The 26,209-nt window shown below is 50.9% G+C and overlaps 1 protein-coding gene across 2 annotated transcripts in view; it reads right to left on the bottom strand.

Annotated features, from left to right (window-relative positions):
- The window catches only part of RNF123 (ring finger protein 123), a 49,734-nt gene extending 24,179 nt beyond the window's left edge, over window positions 1-25,555 (bottom strand). The window contains exons 1-27 of one of the 2 annotated variants that reach the window (XM_062008365.1): window positions 25,529-25,555; window positions 23,347-23,536; window positions 22,224-22,308; window positions 19,613-19,692; window positions 18,861-18,958; window positions 17,701-17,755; window positions 17,289-17,374; window positions 16,512-16,598; window positions 15,945-16,012; window positions 14,933-15,058; window positions 14,122-14,236; window positions 13,209-13,313; window positions 12,958-13,083; window positions 11,690-11,782; window positions 11,422-11,495; window positions 10,828-10,945; window positions 10,307-10,406; window positions 9,788-9,849; window positions 9,636-9,707; window positions 8,812-8,932; window positions 7,912-8,013; window positions 6,650-6,756; window positions 5,608-5,806; window positions 4,868-5,013; window positions 4,591-4,674; window positions 3,966-4,073; window positions 1,130-1,307 (exon numbers count right to left, since the gene is read on the bottom strand). In XM_062008365.1, coding sequence (XP_061864349.1) covers window positions 1,130-1,307; window positions 3,966-4,073; window positions 4,591-4,674; window positions 4,868-5,013; window positions 5,608-5,806; window positions 6,650-6,756; window positions 7,912-8,013; window positions 8,812-8,932; window positions 9,636-9,707; window positions 9,788-9,849; window positions 10,307-10,406; window positions 10,828-10,945; window positions 11,422-11,495; window positions 11,690-11,782; window positions 12,958-13,083; window positions 13,209-13,313; window positions 14,122-14,236; window positions 14,933-15,058; window positions 15,945-16,012; window positions 16,512-16,598; window positions 17,289-17,374; window positions 17,701-17,755; window positions 18,861-18,958; window positions 19,613-19,692; window positions 22,224-22,308; window positions 23,347-23,428 — 2,677 coding nt within the window. In that variant the 5' untranslated portion in view covers window positions 23,429-23,536; window positions 25,529-25,555. Of the gene's footprint in view, window positions 1-1,129; window positions 1,308-3,965; window positions 4,074-4,590; window positions 4,675-4,867; window positions 5,014-5,607; window positions 5,807-6,649; window positions 6,757-7,911; window positions 8,014-8,811; window positions 8,933-9,635; window positions 9,708-9,787; window positions 9,850-10,306; window positions 10,407-10,827; window positions 10,946-11,421; window positions 11,496-11,689; window positions 11,783-12,957; window positions 13,084-13,208; window positions 13,314-14,121; window positions 14,237-14,932; window positions 15,059-15,944; window positions 16,013-16,511; window positions 16,599-17,288; window positions 17,375-17,700; window positions 17,756-18,860; window positions 18,959-19,612; window positions 19,693-22,223; window positions 22,309-23,346; window positions 24,513-25,528 lie in introns of those variants that run through there. The other variant, XM_062008366.1, reaches the window with a different exon arrangement.
- Window positions 25,556-26,209: the final 654 nt, after the last annotated feature.

Genomic DNA, 26,209 nt, shown 5'->3' with positions numbered 1-26,209 from the left:
AGGAGGCTGAGCATCATTCTCCCTCCTATCATGACTGGTTGGACTCAATGATCTTAAAGGTCTTTTCCAACTGCAAGGATTCCATGACTATCACAAGCAGCACCCTACATCTATGCACAAAAGCCATGTCCAGCCTGCAGGCCCTGAAGAGATCTGTTATCCTTCAGTTCTGCTACTTCTGAACAGCCCACACTTAATGGATGTGAACACTTTAGCTATGTCTTGTTGGTGGGAACAGAAGCTCTTCTTACATTTGCAGGTTCTGGAAAGCACAGAACTGTTTGCTAAGAGCTCAGTGGGATCACTTAGCCAGGAAAAGCACAGAACATGTACAGAGGCAATCCACCTAAATACAGATTCTTGCCATCAAGTGGCTGGTCATCTCCACAGGAATGTATCCAAATCCCAGGGAGATTTGAAAGCAGACCCTGTTCCTGCCCTCCTGGCACATCTCCTTCCACCCAGAAAGCAGCAGGCAGCGGCATGCATTGCTGGGGCAATCACATCTTCCAGCATCCCAGCCCATCCCTGGTACCTTCTTGGAAACAAAACCCACATCTGCCAGTGATTCTCACCACAGCTGCTCCTGTGACTTGCTACTGCTTTGGGCAAGGCATGGGGTCCCTGTCCAGGCACAGCAATGGCCATGGCTCACCAGTGGGTACCTGCTCAAGGAACAGCACTCAGCCCCTGCCCCAGAGCACCCAGTCAACACACTGATGTAGGACATCACAGAATCACAGTATCACAGCATGGTGGGGGTTGGAAAGGACCTTTAGAGATCATCCAGTCCCATCCCCTGCTAAAGCAGGTCCTACCTAGATCAGGTCACACAGGAACGAGTCCAGGTGGGTTTGGAATGTCTCCAGAGAAGGAGCTTCCAACACCCTCCCTGGGCAGCCTGGGCCAGGGCTCCCTCACCTCAACAGGAAAGGAGTTTTTCCTTGAGTTTAAGTGGAACTTTTTGTGTTCCAGCTTTTGTCCATCACCCCTTGTCCTGTCACTGGACACTACATTGCTACCAGGAGCAGACACAGGCGGGATGATGCTACCGGTGCTTCCCCGTAAGGATGGGACTTGCTTTAGACTTTATGAGGCCAGAACTGGCCAGGCCTTCCTGTGTCCTTACCTGGAAGTTCCTCCATGCTATTTACAGGGCTGAAGTAGTTTTTGAGTGCACTGTAGCTGTTCATAGCCACGCTGAGGTAGAACTCTGGCATGAAAGCGAAGAGCGAGCCCGTCCTGTCGCCGTGCTCGATGGTGCGGATGCAGACACGCAGCAGCCAATAGATATCCTGCATCTTCTCCTGTCCAGAGAGAACACAACAACCCCATTTCACTTTTGTCCAGGTCTCTTTGGACAAACACAACAACCAGCAGCAGGCTTGGAGCTCAGAAACATCTCCCTGTCTGAGATGGGCCTCAGAACACTGCTCTATGTTCATTAACCAGATCTGCACCATTCGGCCTTTTCATAGAGCCACAGAAGCATCAAGGGGAAGGGACAACTGATCTCTACAGCAACCCCAAGCTCAGAGCATGACAACCCCAGTGTGACATCAGATCAGCTGTGGCTTTATCTGACTGAGCCCTGAAACCCTCCAAGAATGACTCCTTGCTAGGGCACGTGGGACCACACAGGCCTGATGGCAAAAAAGACATGCTGGCTTTTATTCCAGGCACAGTGGCTGCAGGAAGACAGGCACTGGCAGACCCAGCATAACCCTGCTGGAAAGAAAGCTGGTGCTTTGTGGGAATTCAATGGGAACAGGTTGAAAGCTCACACCAACTCAGATCTTTGCAATAGGCAGCCACAGCCTATCAAGCAGACTTTCTGTCCCTTGCTTCCCTAAGCAAACCTCAAGGGATCCTAAATTAAACCCAGGAAACTTAAGGGCATCTACATAACTTTAAGCTATAAAAATCACCACCAACAAAGCCCCAGAAGGAAGAAATATTATTTCACATCCTGCAAGGCCAAGAAATATCATAAGCAGGAGCAACTTGCATAACAACAGATGGAGAGGGTGACATGTCTAACCTAAGAAACTAAAACCAGAGGCACAGGTAAGTGATTTCATTTGCTTAGTGGCTTTTCTAGGGTGTGTTGCTGCCATCTTCGGGAGGTGTACTGGGTTTGTTCTGTAAATTATACTGAACCAGTGTAAATTGACTGAACTGACTAAAAGGCATCTTTGTCTCAACACTGACACACATCTCAGCTCCTGTTGCTTTCAGGGTAAAAAGCAACGGTGCAGTAGACAATGTGAAGGTAAAGAAAGCTGTGTTTGGTCTGAGGGAGGCTCCATAACCTCAAAATGTCATTTCAAGTACTGTAAAGCTAGAAGCAAGCTTACACCAGGAGGATACAGAGATGTGATTACCCACACTGTGATGGATAAATACAGTGTTGTATTACAATAAACTGAAACAGTCTTCCCACTGGGATATTTTGAAGGCGGGATTATCTACTTTAAAACTCAGAGTGCTCCTTTTTGTCTAACCTTGAATCTCTCAGCTCAGAATAAACTAGTGACTAACTCCCCTGAGGAAGATGCAGCCTCTCCCTTGCTCTGACACCTCAGCACAGAGCAGGACTTCACCTCTAGACAGAACCAGTCTCTTTCTCTCCATCAGCATCAGCCGTGCCTGCAACACTCCCACAGATGTGTCCCTTCCCTGCACACAAGCCCTGGGGACGCAGGAGCCTGCTCTGTGGATGTCTCCTGCACAGATCAGCAGGGATGACTGTGAGATGGAGCCCTGAAGGGAAGGACAAGCTCCTCTATGCAGCTGCATTCCTCTCCAGAGCCAGCTTGCTGGGCTCCTGGGGCACACCTCCAGCAGTTACAGCTACAGCTCTGCTCTGCCCACAGGCCACACAGACCAGAGGAGTACAGGCCAGGCAGGCTGTAACCTACACTCCCAGATACTGCTGATTCATCAGGAAAGGTGACACCACGCTCCTGATGGGAGGTGGGCACCTGTGCTTAATCTGCCTACAGATCCCCCTGAGACAGGGCTGGCAACCCCTGCAGTGCACACCAGTAACACCCCTCAGCCTTCCCACACCAGTCCAGGATGGAAGATTCATTTTCTGGCAAGCATGGGCTATGCTAATGCAGCTGGGGAGCTGCTGCAGCACAGCACTGGGCCTTGCAGCCCTGCTCTGGGAGTGAAGGACAGGATGAGCAAAAAGCTCATGCGTCAGGAGCAGCCACTGCAGCTCTGCCACAAGTGTTCATAGGAACTACCACATCTCCACTCCCTGTTTAGATGCTGGGACACATGCAGAGACCCTGCTGCTGCTGCATGTTCAGGGAAACCTGTCTTTGTCCAGCACAAAAAAGCTACAGAAGTGGGACAAGGCAACGTCCAAGGGAAGATAAGAACAGATCATCAGTGCATAACAGCAAAACTGCTCATGAGAAAACAGAGCAGAGACTTTATCCTGAGAAATGGTGATGCAGGGAACACCAAACAAGCTGTGCAAAGTCACTGCATTGCTAAATGCAGGATGCACTCTATGTGGGAAACAAGTGACAACACCTGAATAGAAACCCCTAGGCTTAAATCCTGCCTGATTTCAGGAAGAGCAGCACTTAGTGAGACCCCATGACACAGCACAAGTCAGGGAAATGGTTCACAGTAGCCTCTATCCTGGGGAGCTGCCCTGAGAACTGAATGCCCCTTTGATCTGCAAAGCCTACAGCACCATGCACAGCTCAGAACAGACTGAGATGTATCCTAATAAACACTATAGGACCAAGCCCTGGGACTGGAAAGGGTTCAGGCTTAGGAAGGAGTGTCTGATACACAAGAAGGGAAAAACAAGCCCCAGAGATCATCAGCATTTCTCCAATACCAGGGAAAATGACACTCAGGACATATGAGCCACGCAGCACAGACACAGAGGCACACTTGCTCAGTCTCCTCTGAGCTTCTCACATGATGCTCCTGCCCACCTTTGAATAAATGGTGACGTTTATCCAAGCGAGGCGGCGGCTGAGGTGATTGAGCTTCTCCGAGAAGACCTTTTGGCTCTTCAGCAGCTCCTCGTGGATGTCTCTCCTCTGAAAAGAGTGTAGAGATGTGAGGGCAGATGTCACTGTCATTTATAGAATCCTTGTTCAGAGCTGGGCAAACAATGTATAAACAAATACCACCCTGGGGCTAGCTAGGGGGTATATCCTGGGCTAGCAGGAGGGAACGGGGTGAGTAGCCTTTCTGCAGAGGAAGTGGGAATCGGCTATAACAAGCTCTTACCAGTCTCAGCTGCAGCCCACAAGGCCTGATGAAGATGCTGGTCCAGTGTGGACAGCAGCTTTAGTCTTTTTTAATGCCATCAGATACAGTGTCCCACAGTTGGAATAGTACAGAACAGGTCCCTCCCCAAGGTGCCTGGTTCTGAGGTGTCTGCAGCACATGGAGATTTGCAAGTTTGCATAGTTTGAAATGTGCTGCCAGCTCTAGGCATGGCTTACTGTCCTATCCAAGATACTGGCTGCTCCAGGGCTAGAAATCACCCACTTTGCTTAATGCTTTTTGCCAGCTGCTGAGGTCCCATCAGAGAAAGAAGCTGGGACTTACCCTCTTTGGGCAGCGGCTGATTTTTTCCTCTGTGTCTTTCAGTGCCATGGCATACTCATTCACATCATCTGACACACCAACCATCTGAAAACCAGCAGATTCCAACAATAAATGAAGACACTTTTTTTCCCCTGGACCTAAAAGCATGCAACCAGATCCCCCACAAGGGCTGGGAGAAGAAAAGGGCACAAACAGTCTCTAAGTAAGCAGAAAACAGAGTGGGTGTAGAAGCACGGATGTGGGGGGAATGGATTCCTGCATAGCACGTGCCACTCACCTTCCCAAGCTGCTGGTGGACACTGAGGTTGTACATCATCACTATCCCATCCAGGACTTCCAGGAGGGAATTCTCTGTGATGGGCTGGTCAGGCTCCTCTGGAGGTCTGCCCAGCAAGAGACCCTCGTTTCCATGGCTGCCTTCAACTGCAATGCATCCCCAAGACAGGAGAGAAGCTTTCAGTAAGGTGTTCTGGCACCTCAGCTGCTGCCTGCACTTCTCTGAAGCCAAAGGCCTGCTGTGCCTTTGTAACACAGTGCTCCTTCCCAGCCACTGTGATTCACCAGATACACTATCACACCACCTGCATCAGGTTGACCCACCAGATCTGTCCAAACAGACCCAAGACATGCAGGTCTCACTTCCCTGAGCCCTTTACGAGCTTCAGAGGCCTGCCTGGCCCAATCCAACAGTGACAGTGCTGTTATACACATGGCATCCTCTGGGTGAGCTGTGTTGAGAGCAAGTGTGGCTACAGCTGCCTCTGAACTACCTCCCTGCAAAGTCTCCCTGACCTTGCAGGGGCCAAGGCAGCATCTCCTCACACACAGTGACAGCATCACCAGCGTCACACGCAGGATGGCAAAGCTGTGGGCTCGTGGGTGTCAGCATGCCCTGGGAATGGGAAGGGGCAACGCTGGCAGTAAATGGCTTGCATTGCTCCTCAGAGGACTGGGAGCTGGAAGACACCATCGTCCCAGGGCCCAGCTGGGCCCCCAAGCACGCAGCACAGCACTCACTGTCCTCCTCTGTGCGCTGCTCCACGCTGAGCGTGCGCACTTTGATCTTCTCCAGGGCGCCGAGCGGCCGCCGCGGGTTCATCAGGCTGACGGCTGCTGTGCTGAGGAAGCGGTTGGCACGGCCCAGGGTGGGGGAGCTGAGCCAGCCAGGCCTGGCCAGAGCTCCTCCAATGGCCAGGGCAGCAGAGGGACGCTGAGACTGGAAAGCAATTAAGGGAGAAACAGTTCTAGTTGTTTGGCTGCTCGCTGTTCCTCCCTTGTACCAGCAAGGCTGCTGGTGGAGGTGTGCAGCAGAAAGTGAGTAGAAGCCCTTGCTGTCATGGTTGGGCCAGCAGTGCCAGGTCAGCAAATGGATATTCATAGAATCACAGAATGGTAGGGGTTGGGAGGGACCTTTAGAGATCATCCAGTCCAACCCCCCTGCAGAAACAGGGTCACCTAGATCAGGTCACACAGGAACGTGTCCAGATGGGTCTTGAAGACCTCCAAGGAAGGAGCCTCCACACCCTCCCAGGGCAGCCTGTGCCAGGGCTCCCTCACTGAAACACTGAAAGAGTTTTTCCTTATGTTTAGATGGAACTGTTTGTGTTCCAGCTTCATCCCATCACCCCTTGTCCTGTTGCTAGCTACAATAGAAAAAAAAAGTGCTGCTCCAACCTCCTGACACCCACCCTTTAGATATTTGTAACTATTAATGAGATCCCCCCTCAGTCTGCTCTTCTCCAGACTAAACAGCCTTCTTCTAAGGGAGGAAGCTGCTCTCTGCAGTTGCTTACACCCTTTCACATGCAAGCAGCAAGTGCTGCCATGGAAGGGAAGGGGCATATTCAGACAAGTGAGTAGTGAGAGAACACAGTAAAGATACTTTGCTGCTCAAATTTGGTGGATCCAGGACCTTGCTGATTTCCAGTGACCCTCCTGCAAGTGCAGCTGCTTATCTGGTTGCCCATGGACTGCCTTCCTCTAAGGCAAAGCTCTTCTAAGCCAGAGGCAGAGCCTGTTGCTCCAGTAGCAGGGGCTCTGAAGGTGAGTAACAGCTCACCTGTGCTGCTGATGTTGCTGACTCCTCATCTTCATCGAGATCATCCATAGTCACTGCCTGCAGCTCCGCAGGGTCAATCAAGACATTGGCTTTTGCAGCCAGGTCATCTGCACAGAGCACATCAAGGCAGCTATGAAGTAGGAGTCACCCTTTGCTCCCCATGAGGCAGCCCTAGGCTCACCCTCTTCTCTGCTGCTCAGCAGTAGAGAAGCAGCACAGTTGGATGCTGCATCAGAACAAGCTCAGACAGAACAGCTCTGCCCTTGCTAATGTGGCAGAGATTGAGCTGCAGCAGGTGCTGCTCACCCAGGACCTGTTTCTGGTCCTACCAGCAACAATTAGAGTAACTGAGGAATCAGGAGACAACCACCACAGCCAACTGGACTGGTGTGGGGAAGGAAACTCACAGCCTGAGGCCATTTTTAAGCATATAGCACTTCAGTGTTGTCCCACAATATGTCCCCAAGTCATTAGGACTGAGACTCAGATCAGAAACCATTCTCAGCCTTGAGGAAGGCTGTGCTGACAGCTAATGCTGTACAAAGCCTGGACAAGGTGTCCTCTAGTCCATAGCCCTGTCTTTCAAGCTGGCCAGGAAGACCTTGGTAAGGTATCAGAGGAGATCACACGGTTCTCAAGTTAATTTTGAACAGACAGGGATCAACTTGAGACAGAGAAAATGGCCTTAATCCTGCAAACACACTGGGGAAGGAGAAAAGAGATCTGAGCCAAAGGCAAGTGCCGCATTAGCCAGAAACCAGAGACAAACAAAGTCTGAAGGAATGACAAGGGGTTTCCAACCCTTCCAAAAAGGAGGCTCTGAAAGTCTGTTGCCAATATAGCATGCTGCACACAAACACACAGCTGCAGGACATACACAGGGCTGCTGTTGTGTGCTTGGAGTGCTACAGCAAGGAAATCCTGGACATCCTTCACACCCAGCAGAGCCAGGCTGGCAGTCAGTGCTTTGACAGCTCCCAGCCCTTGCCTGTGGTGCAGCAAGAGCACCACACCAGAGGGTATTCCCAACCACTCCATTCCCACCAGCAGCCACAGGCCCCATTCAGGGACAGAAACAATAAAAGGATGCTCACTCCACCCAAGAGGGATGGTGTCTTCTTCAGTGTAACTGGCATCTTAGTAAAATTCAAGTTTCCTCTAATTTAATCACAGTTCATTACCCACGGCTCCCTTCCTGGGGTGTTCCTTGGGTGAACTCCAGCCAGGAGCTGGATGCAGGTATGGGAAATAAGAGCATTTACCTTTCAGAGTCTTCTTAAGATGAGACAGGAGGCCTCCAAGTCGCTGAAGGTCAAAATAATCCACCTTCCCATTATAGAAGAGTTGAGGAGGGACATATGCCTCTAAAGCAGAGAAAGAGGTTTGTTTTTCCCATGAGTCCCATGCACGGAATCCACAGAGACACATACACCCTCCTAAGACAGACCCCCAGGGCCCAGCCTGTTGTCATAAAAGCACAGATCATTAAGGAAGAGGTGATTTCCACAATGAAGCAAGTATTAGATCCACAAAGGAACAGGAGCAACCAATGGCCATTGACAAGAAGCATCCCAGTACTTCACCCCCCAAGGCACTGGTTGGGAACTGGCTTATCAGAAAGCTGGGCAGCTCTCCACCTGGCTGTGCCAGCTCTGTCACTTGGTCCCACATGGATCAAAAGGCACTTACTGAGTCTAGAGAAAGGGTCAGCCCAATGTAAGAAAAGGGAATGACAAGTAGATCATGGCAGGACACAGAAGGTGGGGTTTGAGAGTGGGAAAGGAACTGGCACTGACTTGGCTTCCCCTTAATCCCCCAGTCTGGGAAACACAGAATCAGACAGGTGTCTTCCCCTGATCTTTGACTATGGAACCACTGAGCTGCCCTTTACAGACCCATAATCAGTATTGGAGCCTGCTCCAGAGCACACAGGGGGAACCAGCAAACAGTACAGGTGCCTCTTTGCAAGTCCTGGATGCTAACTGGAATAGATGTGCACATAGGCATTTCCCAGGGTGCCTAGGAACTGCAGACACAGGCTGACAGAAGGCTCGAGCACTCAGGAGAAACACGATGCTTCCAGCATCGTGGAGAGCACTTCCAAGAGACAAACCTTGTCCTAATGACAGAAATGCCTCCAAAGCATCTCCCCCAGGCCTTACCCTCACTGCTGAGAGCGGAGGGGCTCTTTGCCTTGTGGCCATCCCAGAAGCAGCGCAGGGCAGCGATGAGCCGGTGCAGGAAGCACACCATGTACTCTGGTGGGCACAACACAGTCAGGTTCTAGGGCAAGAATGAGAGTTCAGTTGTCAGAACAGGTGTGAAAGTGCATCTTAGTCCCAGTAGCCACAAGGGATAGGCAGCAAGTTTGTATTCTCAGTCTTGCTGGCACCTCTCACTTCCAGTGCTGGTAGAGAGCCCAGTGCTGGTGGCAGGCAGCAGCTTACATATGTCTAAAAAGCCCTGGGCACTGAATCAACAAGCTGGACTGACAGAGGAGGATGGACACCATGTTGTACACCATGGAAAATGGGGCTGATTGGGAACACAAGAGATGCATGTGAAAAAAAGGGGGTTTCCTGCAACAGCAGCCATTGAGCTCCCAAAGCTGCAGGCCAACAGCCTCATCCAGGGCCACAAGAACAGTCCTCACCCAGGCACTGAAGAGAATGCCAAAGCCAGCAGGCCAGCTGTGCCAGAGCACGCTACAGCTCTGCTCCCTCAGAGCTTCTAGGAGAACTTTCAGCTCCTATCTAAGGCTGTTCCCAAGGACTGCTTATAAATCTCATCAGTCACTGCACAGGGCTTGGATAAGCTGCCTGTTATCCAGCCTCAAATCTTCCTCCTCTATCCCACCCCTTGCCACATCTAGGCCTCAGCTGATCAGCTGCTGGAAGCAGACCAGTCAAAAGGGCAGAGATCCCAGCCTGATGATGCCAGAGAGCTCTCAGGGTGAGGCTGTGGGAAGGCTGTTCCTCTGACTTACCCCTCTGTTGCTGGCATTTTCCTGAAGAAACTTGCGGAATTTGTTCAGGAAGATGTATCTGGAGGCTTCCCCCTGGCAGCAGGAAAAGCAGGTGGTGAACCCATGCCCTACAAGTCCTGTTCTGTGGAGATACTGCAGCAAAGAGCACTTACCCCTCCTCTGTCCTTGTTGTTCAGCAGTAGCTTTAGAATCTGAACCTGGAGTCCTTCCACCACTAAAATGGGGACACACATCTGCCATCAGAAAACAAGCACTGGAGAGCCCATAACCCCAGCTGCAGTTCCCTGTCCCCAGGAGAAAGGCCACCTCCTCAGCAGAGGGGCCCAGGAAGAACCAACAGCAGCAAAAGCTAATCCCATCACTGAGAATCTTCTCCTCCACCACCTAGTAATAAATTCACCCACAGCTGATAAACAATGTCCCTAAAGGAGCGTTTTGGGTTGCTCGTGCCCCACGGTGGGATGCTGCAGGTCTGGGCAGTGGGGTCCCAGCACTTGCAAACCCTCCATCAGACAACAGCACAGCTAGCCCTCAGCTCTGCAGCACAGCCTGTCCTGGCAGGAACACAGCTGGACTTCAGGTCATGAAGGGGATTTGGAAACAGCTCATGGGTTGGTTCCCCTGGCACCAAGGCTACGGGATCACAGCAACTTCCCTCGTCCCTCACAGACCTTCAATGCGTTTCTTGAGCCGCTGGCAGCCTCGCTCGTACGCCCGCCGCCTCAGCCTCTCCTCAGCACTCTCCTCCTTTACCTCCTTACTCTCCTTGCCCTGGTTGGAGGACACTCATTAGTAGGAGATCACTGCATAAGGAAAATATCTTGCCAAATGGAGAGCAGAAACTCCCTGGAACAAGGTGCAGCGTGTGACTGCAGCTGGCAGCACACCTAAACCAGCCGCCCTGGCCTTGGAACAAGTAAGGGAAGGAGATCTCTTGAGGACACCCAAGCCAAACTGTGATTCCTTGGACACTATGAAGTTCCCTTACACATTTGTTGTCTCCCTCCCCCGTTCTGGGCAGCACACTCCAAACATCTCCTGTAAGGGGACAACAAGGATGAGAGGGCAATAGAAAGGCTACAGCTCTCATAGCTCAGCAGGGTCCACCAGTGCTATTGCAGCTGGAAACACAAGCCATGGATTTCCTTGACTGGGAAAGCAGGCCACAAAATTCCTTCACTCACTCACTGACCTCCTTGGTGAAGCGGTTTGGCCACCACGTGGTGGGAATGAGCTCCTGCAAACCAGCCTCCTCCACACGCAGGGGGCTCTTGATGTAGAAGAACACGACCGAACGGAGCACATCGAAGCTGCAGCCAAGTTAAAGCAAGCACAGAAGCTACGTCGGGAGAAGGTACAGGACACGTTTCCAGAGCTGTAGTGAGAGACCCCTTTCCCAGCAACCACTCAAAGCTCTGCGTGATCCAGAGCCCTCTTCTCCTGGGAGAAGCCTCAATGCAGTTATCACAGCAGCTACCCGAATGTTAGCAGGGCAGCTGGACTGCTCTGAAAGTGTTTTTGCTCTAGGGACATTAGAGAGGTGAGTCAAAGAGAAATGAAGTCCTCTGTACTAACAGGATGTGAATGACAAGACACTGCTCCCCCTCCTCAAAGCAGGACTTTGTAGAGAATGGTGTCAGGCAGATAGAGGAGACTTGAGAAATTAGAAATGACGTCTCAAAGCCAGGCTAGCTTCTGCCTCCCAGGACCTGCAGATCCTTGAAGTGTCCTTGGCTGCATTACTGAAGGCAGGGAGAACTGAGACTAGAGGATGCACAAAGGATACAGAACATTGCTGAGCAGGTACTTCCTGGATTTCTCATGCTTCAAGACTGCAATGGTGAGGCGGAGGTAGTGAATCTAGGGAAACAGGAGAAGCAAAAGTGACCCCACCTGCAGAATAGGACACGGCTCTGCAATAGGTACAAGGTGACAGAATTGCCATTCCTGGACCAAACAACTGCAAAATCCAAAACATCATGTACCTTGGCACAAGGGGACATAACAGAAGCTGGCTAGTCACAGATTCCTGAGGATTCAGAACTTCAACTCACTTGTAATCCCAGGTCTGGGATGATGGGGGAGAACCTATAAGCCCGCAGCAGGGACATCAGTAGTTGCTTGAGGCACTCGTGCACTTCATACTCCTGAGGAAATGAGAAACACATTGAGCAGTAAGAGCATGGAGCTGGGAACAGCTATAGCTCCCTGACTATGACCCTGGGAGGAACTGAAAAAGCAGGTGCTGTGAACCCACAGAGTTTGTCCATCTGACTCCACAGGCAACAGCCCCAGCAGAAGTTTGTGCCATCGCTTTGCTACAGGGAAACACTCCTGCAGTAGTAAAGCCAACCCAAAAGGCAGCTACAAAAAGCCAGCTCCCACATCTTCTACACTTGGGCTGAGTCACCAGTCTTCTTATCTCCTGAACTGACTCAAAACGTGGTAGAATCAACCCAGTAAGGAAAGAAGTTGCTCTTGTGTAAGTGTGGTGATGGGAGAGAGGTCTGAGTGCCACTCACAGCCAGCCATCAGGATGACAGCCAACACTTCCACAGGCACAGCTGCCCTACCAGGGTATTCAGCTTCTCTGTTAAGATGATGGGCCTGAAGGGGTCATGACATTTTTTCAATTACATTTTTCATGACATCTGGCTGGGCAAGTGCCCCTGTTACCTGTCACCTCAAAGGACAGACATGCTGTCTCCATGCAGACCCCTGGCAGCGAATGGCTCTGTGTAACCACCCCAGCACTCTAGCAACAACAACTTCCCAGTAGCTAGGAAAAACTGCCTCAAACAAGTGTCCCCCAGGAAGGAATGACCACAATCAGCCTGGACAGGAAGGGGCATGGGAAGCTGGAGGAGGTTCCCCCCAGCAGTGCTGGAGGTGGTGAGAGTGCAGTGCCCATTTCCACCCCAGTCCTGTACACTTTGATCAACTCTCTTGGGACACATGGTGGCATGTAAGACCTCCACAGTCACATAAGCATTAACAACATGCAAGAGATCAACTCATTTCCTATTGATAAATTTGATGTTCCCAGGAGCAGGAAGTTATTTAACATCACCAGCTCCTTCAGCAGCAGAAGTGTAGAACTGCCCTGTTAGCTCACTGCCAGTGTCACTATTTCCAGTCACTCTGCGTTCAACCCTCATTCTCTGGGTGTGAAGCAGCAGTTAGATGAACTAGGTGAGAGGCTGGCCTACCACAAAAAGGGATTTCACCTCTATCAGCATTTTCTAGGGCAGGCTCCTGTCCTCAGCACCTCCCAGGTTCTCCCTGTGATCCCTGGAGAGGAACTAGCATCCTCATAACTCACCTCCATAAGAAGCCACATGAGATCCAGCAACTGTTGAATGAGGGGATGAGCCTCCACTGCCCCTCCTTGCTCAAGGATACTCAACAGGAAGGTCATGAGCACATCTTCCACCAGGTACACCTTGCACTGCAAGACAGAGAGCCACGTCAACAGTCCTCCAAGGCACACTTCCCAGAGAAAGATGGAGTTTATCTCTCCTTGCAAGCACAACAGGCACCTACAGCAGCTGGCAATGGGCAAGCAAAACTCACCATGAGAGGTGAGAAATAATTGAAGATGTGGGCTAATGTAATCAGCACTGTGGGTTCTCCCTGCAGCTGCCACATGGATGTGTCCTTCTCCACCAGCTTCCCCTCCTGTAATGACAAACCCAGAAAAAACACACAGCTTGGATCCAGCCCAATCTATTCACACACCAGTGAACTGGAGGCTGGAGCTGCCACTGGTTTTTTGTTCCATGTCTGATTGCAGTAAAAATCTTGAACACTGGAATTTAGGTTGGCAAAGGAGCCAGCCCCATGCCTCAAGAGAGCTGTAGTGCAGTCCAGATGTCAGTTACTATCAGTTACATGCACACACCTTGACCATGTTTTCACAGAAGGGTTCAAGTGTACATGACCATTTGTAAATGGGAATCCCTACGGAGGAGGTCAACTGGTAAAGCAGGACTCCAAGACCATAGCAGATGGTGTTCCCTGTGCTTTGGGCATAAACAGATCATTTCTCACCCTAGCAGAAAAAAGCCCAAATGGTCTCTAGCAAACAGACACACAGCCAAAACAGTTTGTGAGGCAGGTCTGCCAGAATGTCACTGCATCGGTGCACCAGGACACCAGGAGAAAGTCCAGGATATGAACAAGTGTCTTTCAAGGCTGCAAAATCAAATCCAGCAGTTCTGACTCTGACAAGAATCACCCCTTGCATACTGGGAATGAAACTTCACAGGACTCAGAACAACAAAGCTCAGTTTGATTTAAATTCCTGGAACTATCAGGAAACCCATTTTGCAAGCTCAAGAGCTCCAAGGGGTATCCACACCCTGCACAAAAGCACTCAAGCATTTGGACTCTCAGATGTATCTGAGCTGCCAGCATGTGCTGAAAAGTGCAGAACCACATTTCCCAGCATGAAGCCCCCCAGTTGCACCCAGTGATGTCAGCCTACTGTCACATCTATTCCGATGTGGATGACATTCTTCAGGTAGCCCAGCAGCTTGCGAGCCTTCAGCAGGTCTGCAGCAGGAGGATCTTGCAAGGGCCGGTAACCTTCCACTGGATAAGTAGGCAAGTGTTAAGGTGAGATGTAATCTGATCCTTTCAGGACTTCTTTTGTTTATGCAAGGAAAAAAAAAAGTGTCTACTTTATGCTCACGTGTGCCTCAGGCACAGTTCAAACCACAGTGCCTTCTAAATGGATGATAAGCCATAAGCTCTTATCCCCACTTCCTCAATATTGCAAGCACGAGGTACTTCACAGCACACTTCTGCTCTCATCAGAAAGAGTAGCCTCCACTCCAGCTACCACAGGCACAGCCAGGACTGCTCCGACAGGAGCTGCAGGTTTCAGCATTCACAAAGGAAGGCAACAGGCAACCATAATACCATGTCTGGGTCCCATGTGGATGGAACAGTGATCAAGGGGATCAGCAGCACAGCAGCATTAGGGTTTCTAAAACTAAAGAGTGAGATCTTTGCAGGATGTGAGTGCCCAGGAACAGGCAGCCCCTTGCTGCAGCAGTAGCTGCCAACTCAGAGATGAAAGAGAATCTCATTTCAGAAGCTGTTGGGGACCAGTACAGATGTTTGTGTGCCTTGCAGTTCTCCAGCTGAGGAGGTAGATGGTTCTTCTCTCCCTCGCTCTACTCTATGCACAAGTGCCAACAGAAGAAAGTAACCAGCAGTCAGGTATGTACATTTGGCAGTCTCAGAGAGGCCCTTCTCCCTTCAAACCTCCTCTCCCCACATGCAAAGGATATCGGAGCGGACGGCTTCCAAAGTTAAACGCGACGGACTCCTTGAAGGAGAGGCTGATGGCAGGGAAGTAGGCCATGCCAGCACCCCTTGTGATGTTATCAAAAGCAGTTCCCAGAGAGATGCCATTCCTGAAAGAAGGAAAAACCACAAGATCTTAGTCATAGGAGGAGGGTTCTGAGGTCAGCTGGACAATCCAGGTACGTGCATTCCCCTCCCAGCAAGCTGCCAACACGGACACATCAGTCAGTCATGGCTCCTTCAGCTGGCACACTGCACACATCACAGCTTTGCTGAGTAACTGCAGGGGGAAGCACAGCAGCACTCCCACTTGCATACGATGGCACAGGAAGGCACTGGAGCCTGCACAACATGCAGAGCCCACACAGCTTCAAGGGCAACCCAAATGCTTATTACTGACCAGCAGGATGTTCTAAAGGCAGGTGACATTTTTGCCTCCTTCATTTGATGATGTTGGAAATAGAAAGATAATGCTCCTCAATCTGCTCTTCTCTAAAAGATGACATGGAGCATCTAACAGTATTTAATTACTGTGGACTTGTTGCAGTAGTTTAGGGCCAGGGAAAAATTCTTATCTGAGCTGGCCTCTGCTCATTGTGCACAGGAACTGGAGGCTACAGATTTATCTCTCTTGCCACAGCTCCTTGTGAATCTGGGACAGACAAGGTCTACACTGACCACAAAAGCAATCAGTGTGGTTCAGTCAACTGCAGTATTAAGCATGACAAGAGATGCTCTCCCCTACAAAATCCTAGCAAATGCACAGAGTTTGTAGCTTGAATATCTTTCTGCCAAATGCTCTCACCTGAGCTTAGGAGACCCAAAAGCCCATTTAGATGGTTTCTGAACACAAAGCAGAAAAGCAAAGGCTGGAGCTATGAAGGAACTCAAAGGGGAGAGGGTAAAAATACGACTCAGAAACCTGCTGAACAGTGAGGAAACCTTAATGTTACACAGAAATATCAACAAAGCAGGGAACTGGCCAAAAATGCTTACAGGCAGAAAGCAATGGTGCCCTCATCAAGGTCTATCAGACAGCTGACAATGTCTCCTGCTGCCCAAGACTGCAATAAAGGGAGAGAAAAGGTTAAATATACATCCAGGGTGTTCCCACATCAGAAGAAAGACTGCAACCCAACCAATCCCTTGTGATTCAGGGCTGAAAAAGAGAGTTCCTTCTCGCAGCAGCTCATTTTCAGACACTTCTGGAAGCTGCACATAAGCCACCATTTGTGATCTTTTTTTCCCTACAGCACTGGGAACATGCACAAGATCAAAAGTATACTTATCCCAACACTGCAACATCTGACATGCTACAGATTAACACAACTTTCCAGAGACCAACAGCAACACTGCTGGGAATCAGTCTGCTGGGGCTGCCTCGACAAAACACCCACACAGTATGTGCGGCACCCCTACAGTACAAACCACTGCTGTCAAACAGCCTCCCCAAGAGCAGACTGAAGCAGGGAGGACAGCTTGAGGGCATTTCAGAGAGCAGAAGGAGCCACCTGCTTTCTCCCCCATGCTCTACCCCCAGTTCCTGGGAGGACAGCCACTCACTTTGCCGTAGTTGGTCGTTGTCACGTTCCACTTGCGCACCCGGTTTCCATCATACGCGTACGAATCTGGTGTATCTCCAACTCCTTCCTGCACCAAAGTGTGGAAGAGTGGACTCAGATCAAGCCAAGCACAGAGGATCCCTCTCACTGCAAGAGTGGCTTTAAGGGGGATACCAGGAGGCAGGGAGAGGAGCTGATAGCACACATGCACTGCCTGGGAAACGCCCTCACGCTAGGAGTGAATCCAGTGACCTGTGATCTCTGGTTCAGAGGAATACACCACTGCCTACTTGGTTTTGGGTCAGAAGAGGAGTACTGGCATCCTACACTTCAAACCTCTGTCAAAGCCATCCCCCAGGATGCTCATCACCTCCCCTCTCACATGTTGCAGAGAGACAAGTCAGTGAAACTCTGCAGCTGACATCCCTTCTCAGCCTGTGCCCGAGAAGAGCTGTCCTAGGCAGAAAACCCAGCAGGAGTAGCTGCTGAGGGCCATCCCAGCTGCCAGCACTGCCCACGTACACACTCTCTGGATGAGACACCAGCTGAACAACAGACCCAGCGTGTGAGGCTTTCACACCGTGCATCAGTCTGTGAACACAGACCACAGAGCCTTGTAAAGAGTTTTACAACAGCAGACCCAGTGTTTCTAGCATGTGTGCTGGGCACATAACGGCAGCAGGGCAGGAGCACTGCACCAATGGGATGCTCCAGAATGACCTGAAAAGCAGTGGAGGAACACAGAGTAGGCCTGTGCCACGTGCAGCAGTTGTACTACCTCCTGATTGAATCTGCAGTTGAGAGTACACCAGCCAATCTGCATGAGTCCCTGGGAGGAGATGAGCACCTCATAAATCCATTTCCCTGAAAGAAAAAGACATGTCACACAGTAAATCCCTGCTGCCTGACTCATTGTTAGAGAAGCTGAACCTGACACTGTTCCCACATAAATAAATGTGACACACAAAGGACCTTCGGGACATCCCCAGCATTCCCCTCCCACGTCTTCACTCTGCCATCACACAACCCTCCATCCTTCTGACTCCCTGGAAAAGCCAGTGGATGAACTGAGGAAGAGGGGGCTCAAGATCTGGAACATGTTCAAGATTTCCTGAGCTCTCCAGCTGTGTTGCTCTTCATACACTCTCCTCAGGGCCTTTTCCCAAAGCATCATTGCTTTATCTCCTTACCTTTATACACACACGTCGTAGCCCTGATAGACCCAAAGTTACTGTGGCCAATCACCTGGACCAACAAACAAAAGATAAAGTCAGACAAAAGTCTTAGTCCTCCATTCCCTCCATCCCAGCCCTAAAAACCAAAATGAGATGGAGAGCTATTCACAAGCACAGTGTAGGGAAGAGACAGGACATCTTCCCCAAACCAGCAGCTGTTCTCAGAGCTGACAGGCCCTGAGCAACCACCCAGGTCCTCCTCATGGCTCATGTGTGCTTGATAAACCCTGCTGAAGCATGCAGCATGGCAGCAGCACAGGGGCAGGGTGGTGACAGACTCGCAGTGAATTGTGACAGGTACACAAAAGTGACTAGTATATAGGAAAGCCATTTGAATCCTGCACAAGTTTCAACAAAACTATAGGTTCAGATTGCCCAGGACTGCCCATGTGCTGCCCAGAAGCCAAATCATGTTAACTCCTGACTCTCAATCTCAGACAGAGGAAGTGAAGAACGTAGCAACAAAGAATTCACAGGCCAGCCAGATTGATCTGACATGAGGGTAAGTTCTAGATACAGCCAAAGGAAACTACAGTGGGTGCTTTAATGGGAAAGGGGAGACCAGGGCAGTCTCCTCTGCTAGAGGAGATCCATAGATGAAGGAGGGAATGAGCACAGGATGTGTGTGCTCAGTGAAGGAGTTAAAGGAGTTACAAAAATTACTGACATAGGAAAGGATTAAATTCCAATGGACTTTTTCAGCTGACTTTCTGCATGAGGAACATCAGCTGAGGAGCATGCAGGGAGCTAGTAGAAACAAAACGGAAAGGAAAGTCTTAGCTTCAGCCTCTTGCCACTACTAGAGAAGACCAGAAGGAAGGAAGGAAGAGGCAGTTTGCAGGAGGGAGGGACAGGAAAGCTGGCTGCTGGCCTTTCCTCTGCTTAGCCAGGCTCTTGAGTCAGCCCCTGTGACAGAGTAATCCTTTTGCTTCCTTGCAGCTCCACTCAGAGCTTGCTGAGATTTAGGGGTACTGTGAGACCTTTTCGTAGGAGAGCTCAGGACCCTGCAGCTTTCTGGATAGACTCTGTTTACAACACACTACAAAACCAGTAACAGGGATAACCAGGAAGCCCAAAGTGCCTTTAGTCCCACAAGACCTTTATCTCACACTCACCCCAAGCAAGTCATCATCGACCAGCAGGAGCCCCTCAAAACCACTCGTGTGGTCCAGCACCACAGTGGAGGGACCAAGCCGTCCCTCTGCTACCTGATCTGAAACAACAGTTGCAGAAAACCTGTTAGGGAATAGTTGTGCAGGATTGAACAGTACACCTGATGAGTGCCTCCAGCTAGGCTACACCACCACCTAGATTCTGCTAGAGTAGGAGGAAGACTGAAATAGTGTCACCTGTGTCAGACTGCTTTGAGTGCAGTGAGAAAAACCCTTCTTTTTAGGAGAGGAGACAGGTGCTACATTGCCATACCCTGACTCACTCAGGGAAACGGATGTTACCAGGAATACAGGCAACAGCCTGAGGCCCAAAGTGAATACCTGCATCAGAGAATGGTGGGTAAAAATGGTCAACAAGCCTCTGCACTTCCTGCTGAGAACAGCACTGCACACTGCTGCTCACAGCAACAGCTCTGCATGTCATTATCAGTGAAACATCTCCACCATTTGTCCCCAAACTGCTTTTCCAGGCATTTTTGCCTGGAAATGTACCTCCTCTTTCTACAAGCAGGGCCCAGGACTCCAGGGCTGGTTGATGAGCCCCTCACGGGCAGGATTTAAAGGTACAATAAATTAGAGCACAGAGGGGCAGAATGATGCTCACTCAGGGAATTGCTTTTCATGATACAACTTGTCCTCCCAATGAAGCAGCACAAGCAGGAGCACAAATTGCACAGACACTCAGCATCTCCTACCTCGACTGTCTTCAGAGCCATTCTCCTCTGCCAGCAACCGGTCAAGGTGCTCCTGCAGGTTCTGGAAAGTCAGGTGCTTTCTAGGGAATAAACATGCAGAGTAACTCTTCAGAAAACCCTGTCTCCAAGTGCTGAACAATTGCAGCTCAGATACTTGTGTCCACACGGTCCTGTGCTACAAGACATGAACAAGGAGGTTCTGCCAATGTGTGTTTCCTGTCATGGATCTGAGGCATTTGCAGCCCAGAGTGCTGGGGTCATGAGTGAACCCAGGACCAAACACAGCACAAACAAGCAAAGTAGGTAATAAAGGATCTTAAAGTCTTTGGTCTGCTTGGGAGTATTTTGTGTCAGTAAGAAAACTGTACAGTGGCAGTAGAAGCCAGCTGTCCTAACAACAACCGTGGGCCACACCTTTGCTGCAGTCAGCATCACACAAATATGGTCAGGATTTGGGTTTTGGGTTTTTTTCACCTAGTATTTCAGAGAGGAAAGCAACCCAGCAGGTGCAGCAGTTCAGACAGTGGTCAGGCTAGCCCAGCACCCTCTGACAACAGCCAAATCCACTGTGCTTTCACCCTGAGAAGTCACACATGCACCCTGCTCTGGGCCACTGGCTTAGAAAACTTTCTCATACTGCCCTCCCCCTTTCATCCCTTCATTGAGTACACACATCCTGTTCTCTTTTTGTCAAGGCTAGTTTTCTTAGCTGTTCCTTGTACAACAGTCATTCCAGACATCTGATTCGCTCTTGCCCTTCCTCCAAACCTCTGCAACTTTTAAGTACCCTTTGGGAACTGGTGGGACCAGACCCACATGACACTGGAGATGAGGATAAAGCACAAATTTATTCAGTGGCATAATGATTTTACTTATCCTACAGCCTTTTCCTAACAATTCCCAACTTTCTACTTTCTTTTCCTAACTTAGCACTCCCACCCCAATCTCATTTCTATGCACTAAAAATCAGCCCAGGGGCCATCATGTTATGCACAAAGGTGGTGTCCTTTCAGTGTATCATTTTTCATCTCCCCACGCTGAGTTTCACAGGCCATTTCACCCTCCAGCCACTATCACAGCCACCTTACCCTCACATTGCTCTAAATGGCTTTGTAACAGCAGCAAACTTTCCCACCTCATGCTCTCTCCCTTTCCAAGTCTCACAAGGATACAAGGAACAACATATGTTGAGTTGCAGGTCTTTGAGGGACCCCCAGCAGGACCTCATTTTACTGTCAGTCACCAGCTGCTCCTATCCCTGCTTCCCATTTCCAAAGACATCTGTGGAGCAACTTCAATCCGGACAGTGTCTCCCTAAAACCACGCTGAGAGACATTTTGAAAGCCTGATGGATGTGAAGATGCTCAGAAGTGGAACGAGAGAATCAGTTTTGGTCGGTGTAAGAGATGGTGGCTTCTGCAAAGTAGTTCAATCAGCAGCTTGGAGGAGGTGTTCTGGAAGGTGGTTATAAGAGCAGGAGAAAGCCAGAGAGACATCTGCAGCAAGCTCCTCTATGAGGAACTTAGGCCACCAGGGACAAGATGTCACATCATAAACACTGCTCTCAAAGGGCAAACGTTATTTTCAAGACCTATCTGACTGTTATTGGGCTTTCTACCAAATAGCCAAGTCCAGGGAAAAGGCAGGACAAAAAAAAAAGAGACATCAGTCCAACAAACTCTCAGTTCTATGCTTTCAAATCAATAATCACCAGGCAAAGATATTAGAAATACTGAAAACCAAAATGCTCAGGCAGATGGAATATTCCAAGGCATGTTGGCAGGAGAGCTCGTGGCAAAGTAACATGACCCACTTTGCCTCCCCCCTGCCATAACCCTGGCTCACCAAGAGGGCCAAGAGCTATTTTTAGCAGCTCTGAGCTCACATTTGAGCTGGCAGTACTAAGTATAGCCTGTGGAACGTGACCCCAGCCACTCGCTCTGCAGCACCACCAAGCAGCAGGAGCTCCACGCCTGCCTGGCTCCACCACACTCCTGCCTGTCCTGAACCTGTCTGACTTGCCTCTGGCAAAACAGCTAAATGCAAGGGAAACTCTTCTCATCCAAAGCTACAAGTTTCTGGGCTACAAAGTGGAGGAGAATCAAAAACAAATGGAAGAAAACAGAGGGGAAACAGGAAATTTGTGTTGCTTTTCCTTCAGTGACTCTTAATAATAGAAGTAGCACCGATCCACTGCCACGCACCAGCACTAGCCTCACCTCCACTTTACAGAGCACTGATGACCTGGTTTCCATTCCTGTGGCTACAACCTGTGCATTTTGCACTTCCTTATAAGTCAAGAGGGAACAGAAGCAATAAGGTGAAAGGCTACCTGCCTATTTATTGCACAAACATTGCCTAGTGATTTTGTACATGGAATTTCTCATGGAAAAAACCCCAATTTCCAGAGAATCCTTCCTAGCAAGCCCTGCAATTGGAAAAAGCCACTAAAGGACGGAGCTAAGAGTCATTTCAATAATATGGTGTTGCTGTGCTTTTAACCAAGATGACTGTGTGGCACTAAAAGATCTTTCCTTTCCCCACAGTGCTGTGTATCTGGTGACTGACACAGCATCGCTTGCCATCTAGTGAATGAGGAGAAGTCTGATACCTGTAAGCAGCTGCAGGCTGGTTCCCATCAGCATTGGTAAACACACGATGCAGATAATCATTCAGCAGCCTGCTGTTCACAATGCCTTGTGAGAAAAAAACCAAGAAAACAGAAAGGAAAGCAGCTTAAGGAGTCAGGATGGAAACTCAAACATTAATTCCACATACAAGCAAGAAACTGGTAACTACAGGAAAATGAGGAGTTCAAGTTTGCAGATCAACTCAGTGGAAAATGCAGCTTCCAGAAATCATTTGTTGTCTTAGTCCCTTCAGTAGCAGCCCTAGAGTCTAGTATTATGGGGTGTATCTTCACATAACAATGCTCTTTCCAATTTGAGCTGCTCTACCATAGCAAATGAGAGGCTATCAATTGGTGACCACAGGTGGAACTCCATCCTCAGGAATCCTGCTGTATATCCAGATAAAGCTGGCATTGGGGATCCAATTTCATTTCCAAAACAGAAAAAGATCATTTTTATCACTACTGTAATTCCTGATGTCCTGTTCACACCTGGCACATTTTAAGTACCTACATTTCTTAACTGCACTAGAAGATGCTGAGACTAAAAGGCCTGCAGATGCAAATCATCTCACCTAACCCACAGCCCTCTTTAATGATGTATGCCTCTCTTTAGCTTCCACTGTGCACAACACACAGTGACACAGCATGCTTTACTTCTGGGTGCAACAAAGCCCTCAAATGCCAGATTTGTGGTCTCATAAGCACACTTCTGCAGGACTGTTGAGCCCAAGAGAAAAAGAGACTGCCTGACAGGTACCAGCATTTCCCAGAAAACGATTCATCTCAGAACCTGACAAGCTGTTCATCCCAGAGAGGGAATTCCTTCAATCACATGGGACAAAGCCTGGCAACAGGACATTCTCCAGCCTCACAAGGCAGGGCTGTGTGTCGAAGAAACAGCACTGTGATATGAGCTTCTGGAGTCCTTAGTGCCACAGGAATGTCCCTCCCAAAAATCTAAGTTCAGGGATTTAGTCCATTTCAGCCCCAGCACAGCTCCCAGCATAACTGCAACCGGAAGGCAGCTGATCTCAAGTGAGGCAAGAGGCTCTCACCTGATCCACAGTGGTCCTTCTTTTACACAGCACATACAGGCCCATACCTGTAACCTTGGACTTCTCTGGCTCAGTGCTCAGCCTGTAGTTCTTCCTCGGGAAAGCAGTCCCAGCACCTCTCGACGTCATTCTTCACATGCACCGCTGCCAGAGCGGACATAAGACAGACACCTAAACCAAAACTTGCTGGGGAGGATGCTGGCTTTACACTTCTTCCTTTCTTGAAGGTTGACGTACCTGGATTGAATAACAAGGATAAGCTAAAAACCAGCCAGGTCCTCACACAAGAGCCCAAAGCCAACTACCCGACAACCCTGCTCTCAGTCCCACCTGTCCAACAGCTCCAAATCTTCCCAGAGCAGACTAGGCATTAAGCATTAAACTCACACAGACCCCACTCCAACCAAAGGCACAGGCAGAACCAAGCCAGAAACACAGGCCACCTTTGCACCAGGTCTGAGCCAGAAGCACTGAGCCAGCACAGGTCCACAGCTGCCAACCAACACTAGAACTGGCAACTGCATCGCCTCCCTACTCATGTCCTGATGAGACACTTCTGCCTTTCTCTCCCACACTGTATTCTTTAAGACATGAATTAATCTTCTGCTTAAAAGGTTACTAGATTATTCTGCTATCCAAAACAGAAAGAGAGAGAGAGAAGGAATGAGACTAATGCAGACAGACTGGACTACAAAAGAATATAACTGACTACAAAGCAAAAGACACGGCAGCTGGTTTTGAAGGGACAAGAGCAGACGCAGGTAGAAGTATGCAGAAGTGTTTACAGGCGAAAAGCTAGCAGGAGACTAAAGATTCATGACCCTTCCTCGTATCACCAGAATGCAAAAGATGCTCTCCAAGCTGATCTCAGGTGTGCCAGGACAAAAAGAATAAATTCAAGCTGCTAGTTTCATCCAGCTTCAAAACATCAGGTTACACTCCTCTCCTGCTTCTGGTTGCCCCGAGGGCTGGAGAGGAGAGGGACTGGAAGTTTCTCTTGTTCACTAGACAGACGTCTGACAAACTGTTTTGTGACAAGCAGAGCATCAGGAAGATGGAGCAGGGGCAAAGACTGCAGGAATTAAACATCTACTGTCAATCTCATACAAAGCAGAAACTAAGGTGAGCCCAAGAAAAGTCAGCAAACTTGCCAAGTGACACGAGTGCCATGGCAACCCCACTGGTAGAGATCCCTTGCGCTTCAGCTAGACTGAATGCCTAAAGCCTCTTTCCTCAGGGTCACCCCAGAATCCAGCTGTGGAGCAGCACTGCCAAGTGAAACTACGGGACCAATGGCCCTGAACTATCTCCATCAGCGACTCAAAGCAAGGAATAAAATGATTAAACTGTAAACAGAAACACATTGTTTACTACTGAAGAACTGCAGATAGCACAATGTGTACCACCCTTAACGTACTCTAACTGTGAGAGACATGATTTTACCTCCGGCAGGACAAGTTAAAAACACCCAAGGGTGGTGCAGAGCATCCCAAGCTCTTCCCAAGGTCCACCGGCTTGGTATCTGCCTGCTGAAAGAGCCTGAATGCCCAACAGAGAGGGCAGCATGGCCACACCAGCACGTATCAGATGCACTGCTGGCACTGCTGCAGCCACAGGCTGTTGGGTTTGGTGCTTTTTTTTCTGGTTGGAGCAGATGCTACTTTCAACAGGTCAGAGAAAGGGCAGAAGAGGGACACACACGTCTGTGTGAGGCCCCGTGCTGCGCGTTAACAGCTCTGTGTTCCTCACGAGCGCGGGTCTCTGTGGCAGCGTACAGCTGGCAGCACCCCCAGACCAGACCCAGCGGGCAGCAGTGCCCAGCTCCAGGCAGCGACCCTGCAGCCAGACCCTTCCCGTGGCTCGCAGCACCCCGCAGCTGGCCGCACGCCCCCAGGCCAGCGACACTCCCAACCAGCACCCTCCGCCCAGCCCGGGCAGACCTCCCTGGGGCCACAGACACCCCCCGGTCGCCTCCATCCCCACGAACCCACCGAACCCGGGGCCGCCCCGCCCGCCCCCAGCCCCCGCAGCCGGGGAAGCCCCCTCCCTGCACCGGACGGCACTCCCCGAGCCCGGCCGCACCCCCGAGACGCCCCTTGCCCGGCCGCCGAGCCCGCGGCGGCAGGAGCAGACGCCGTGCCGGGCCGGGCGCTGCCAGGGGCTCGCGGCACTGCCGGGCCGGGCGCGGGGAAGCCCGGGCAGCCCAGGCCCGGCGGCCGCCGCACTCACCGGCCGCGCCGCCGCCGCCGCCGCGCTACGGCGCGCCGCGAGGGCCATGCGGGGCGGGCGGGCCCACGTTGCCGGGAGACGGCGGCGGCGGCGGGCGGGGCGAGCCCCAACGCGGGACACGCTCCTCGGCCGCGCCGGGCCGAGCTGCCGTCCCCTCCCGGGGCGCGGGCAGAGACCCCCACGGCCCCGCCGCTGGGTGTGAGCTGGCCCCGGGGAAGCTGAGCAGGCTGCGCGGCCAGCCAGGCCATGGCGCTGGGCAGCCGGCCGAGGGCAGCCCGCAGGAGGGAGGGCTGGGGAAGGTGCTGCCAAGCCCCCGGGCGCAGTCCCTTGAGAAGGGGAGAGGAGGGCACTGACACGAGTGTGGCGTCTCCATGCAGAGGTTAATGGGCACCTTTACTATGTCGGTGGAGGGGCAGCACGGCGATGGCACACACCTGGCCCTGTGCCGATGTGGGGCCGGGCAGTGCACACGGAAGAGGTTTGGCACACGCACACAGGCGCAGCGGGTCTACAGCAGCTGCTGCTCTGAGTGCTGGGCAGCCACAGCAGGGCCCTGATGGCAGCTGGCTGCTGGGGCTGGCCCCAGTGCCAGGGAGCTGTGGGCAGCTCTGATGCTGCCTGGCTGGCAGTGCTGGGGCCAGTGAGCTGACCTGGCACTGGAGGCCGTAAGAGGAAGCGGGA

Source organism: Colius striatus, chromosome 15 (assembly GCF_028858725.1).
Source record: "Colius striatus isolate bColStr4 chromosome 15, bColStr4.1.hap1, whole genome shotgun sequence".
Lineage (NCBI taxonomy): Eukaryota > Metazoa > Chordata > Aves > Coliiformes > Coliidae > Colius > Colius striatus.
Note: the sequence above shows the minus strand (reverse complement) of the source record. Positions and strands in the feature narration are given on the sequence as shown.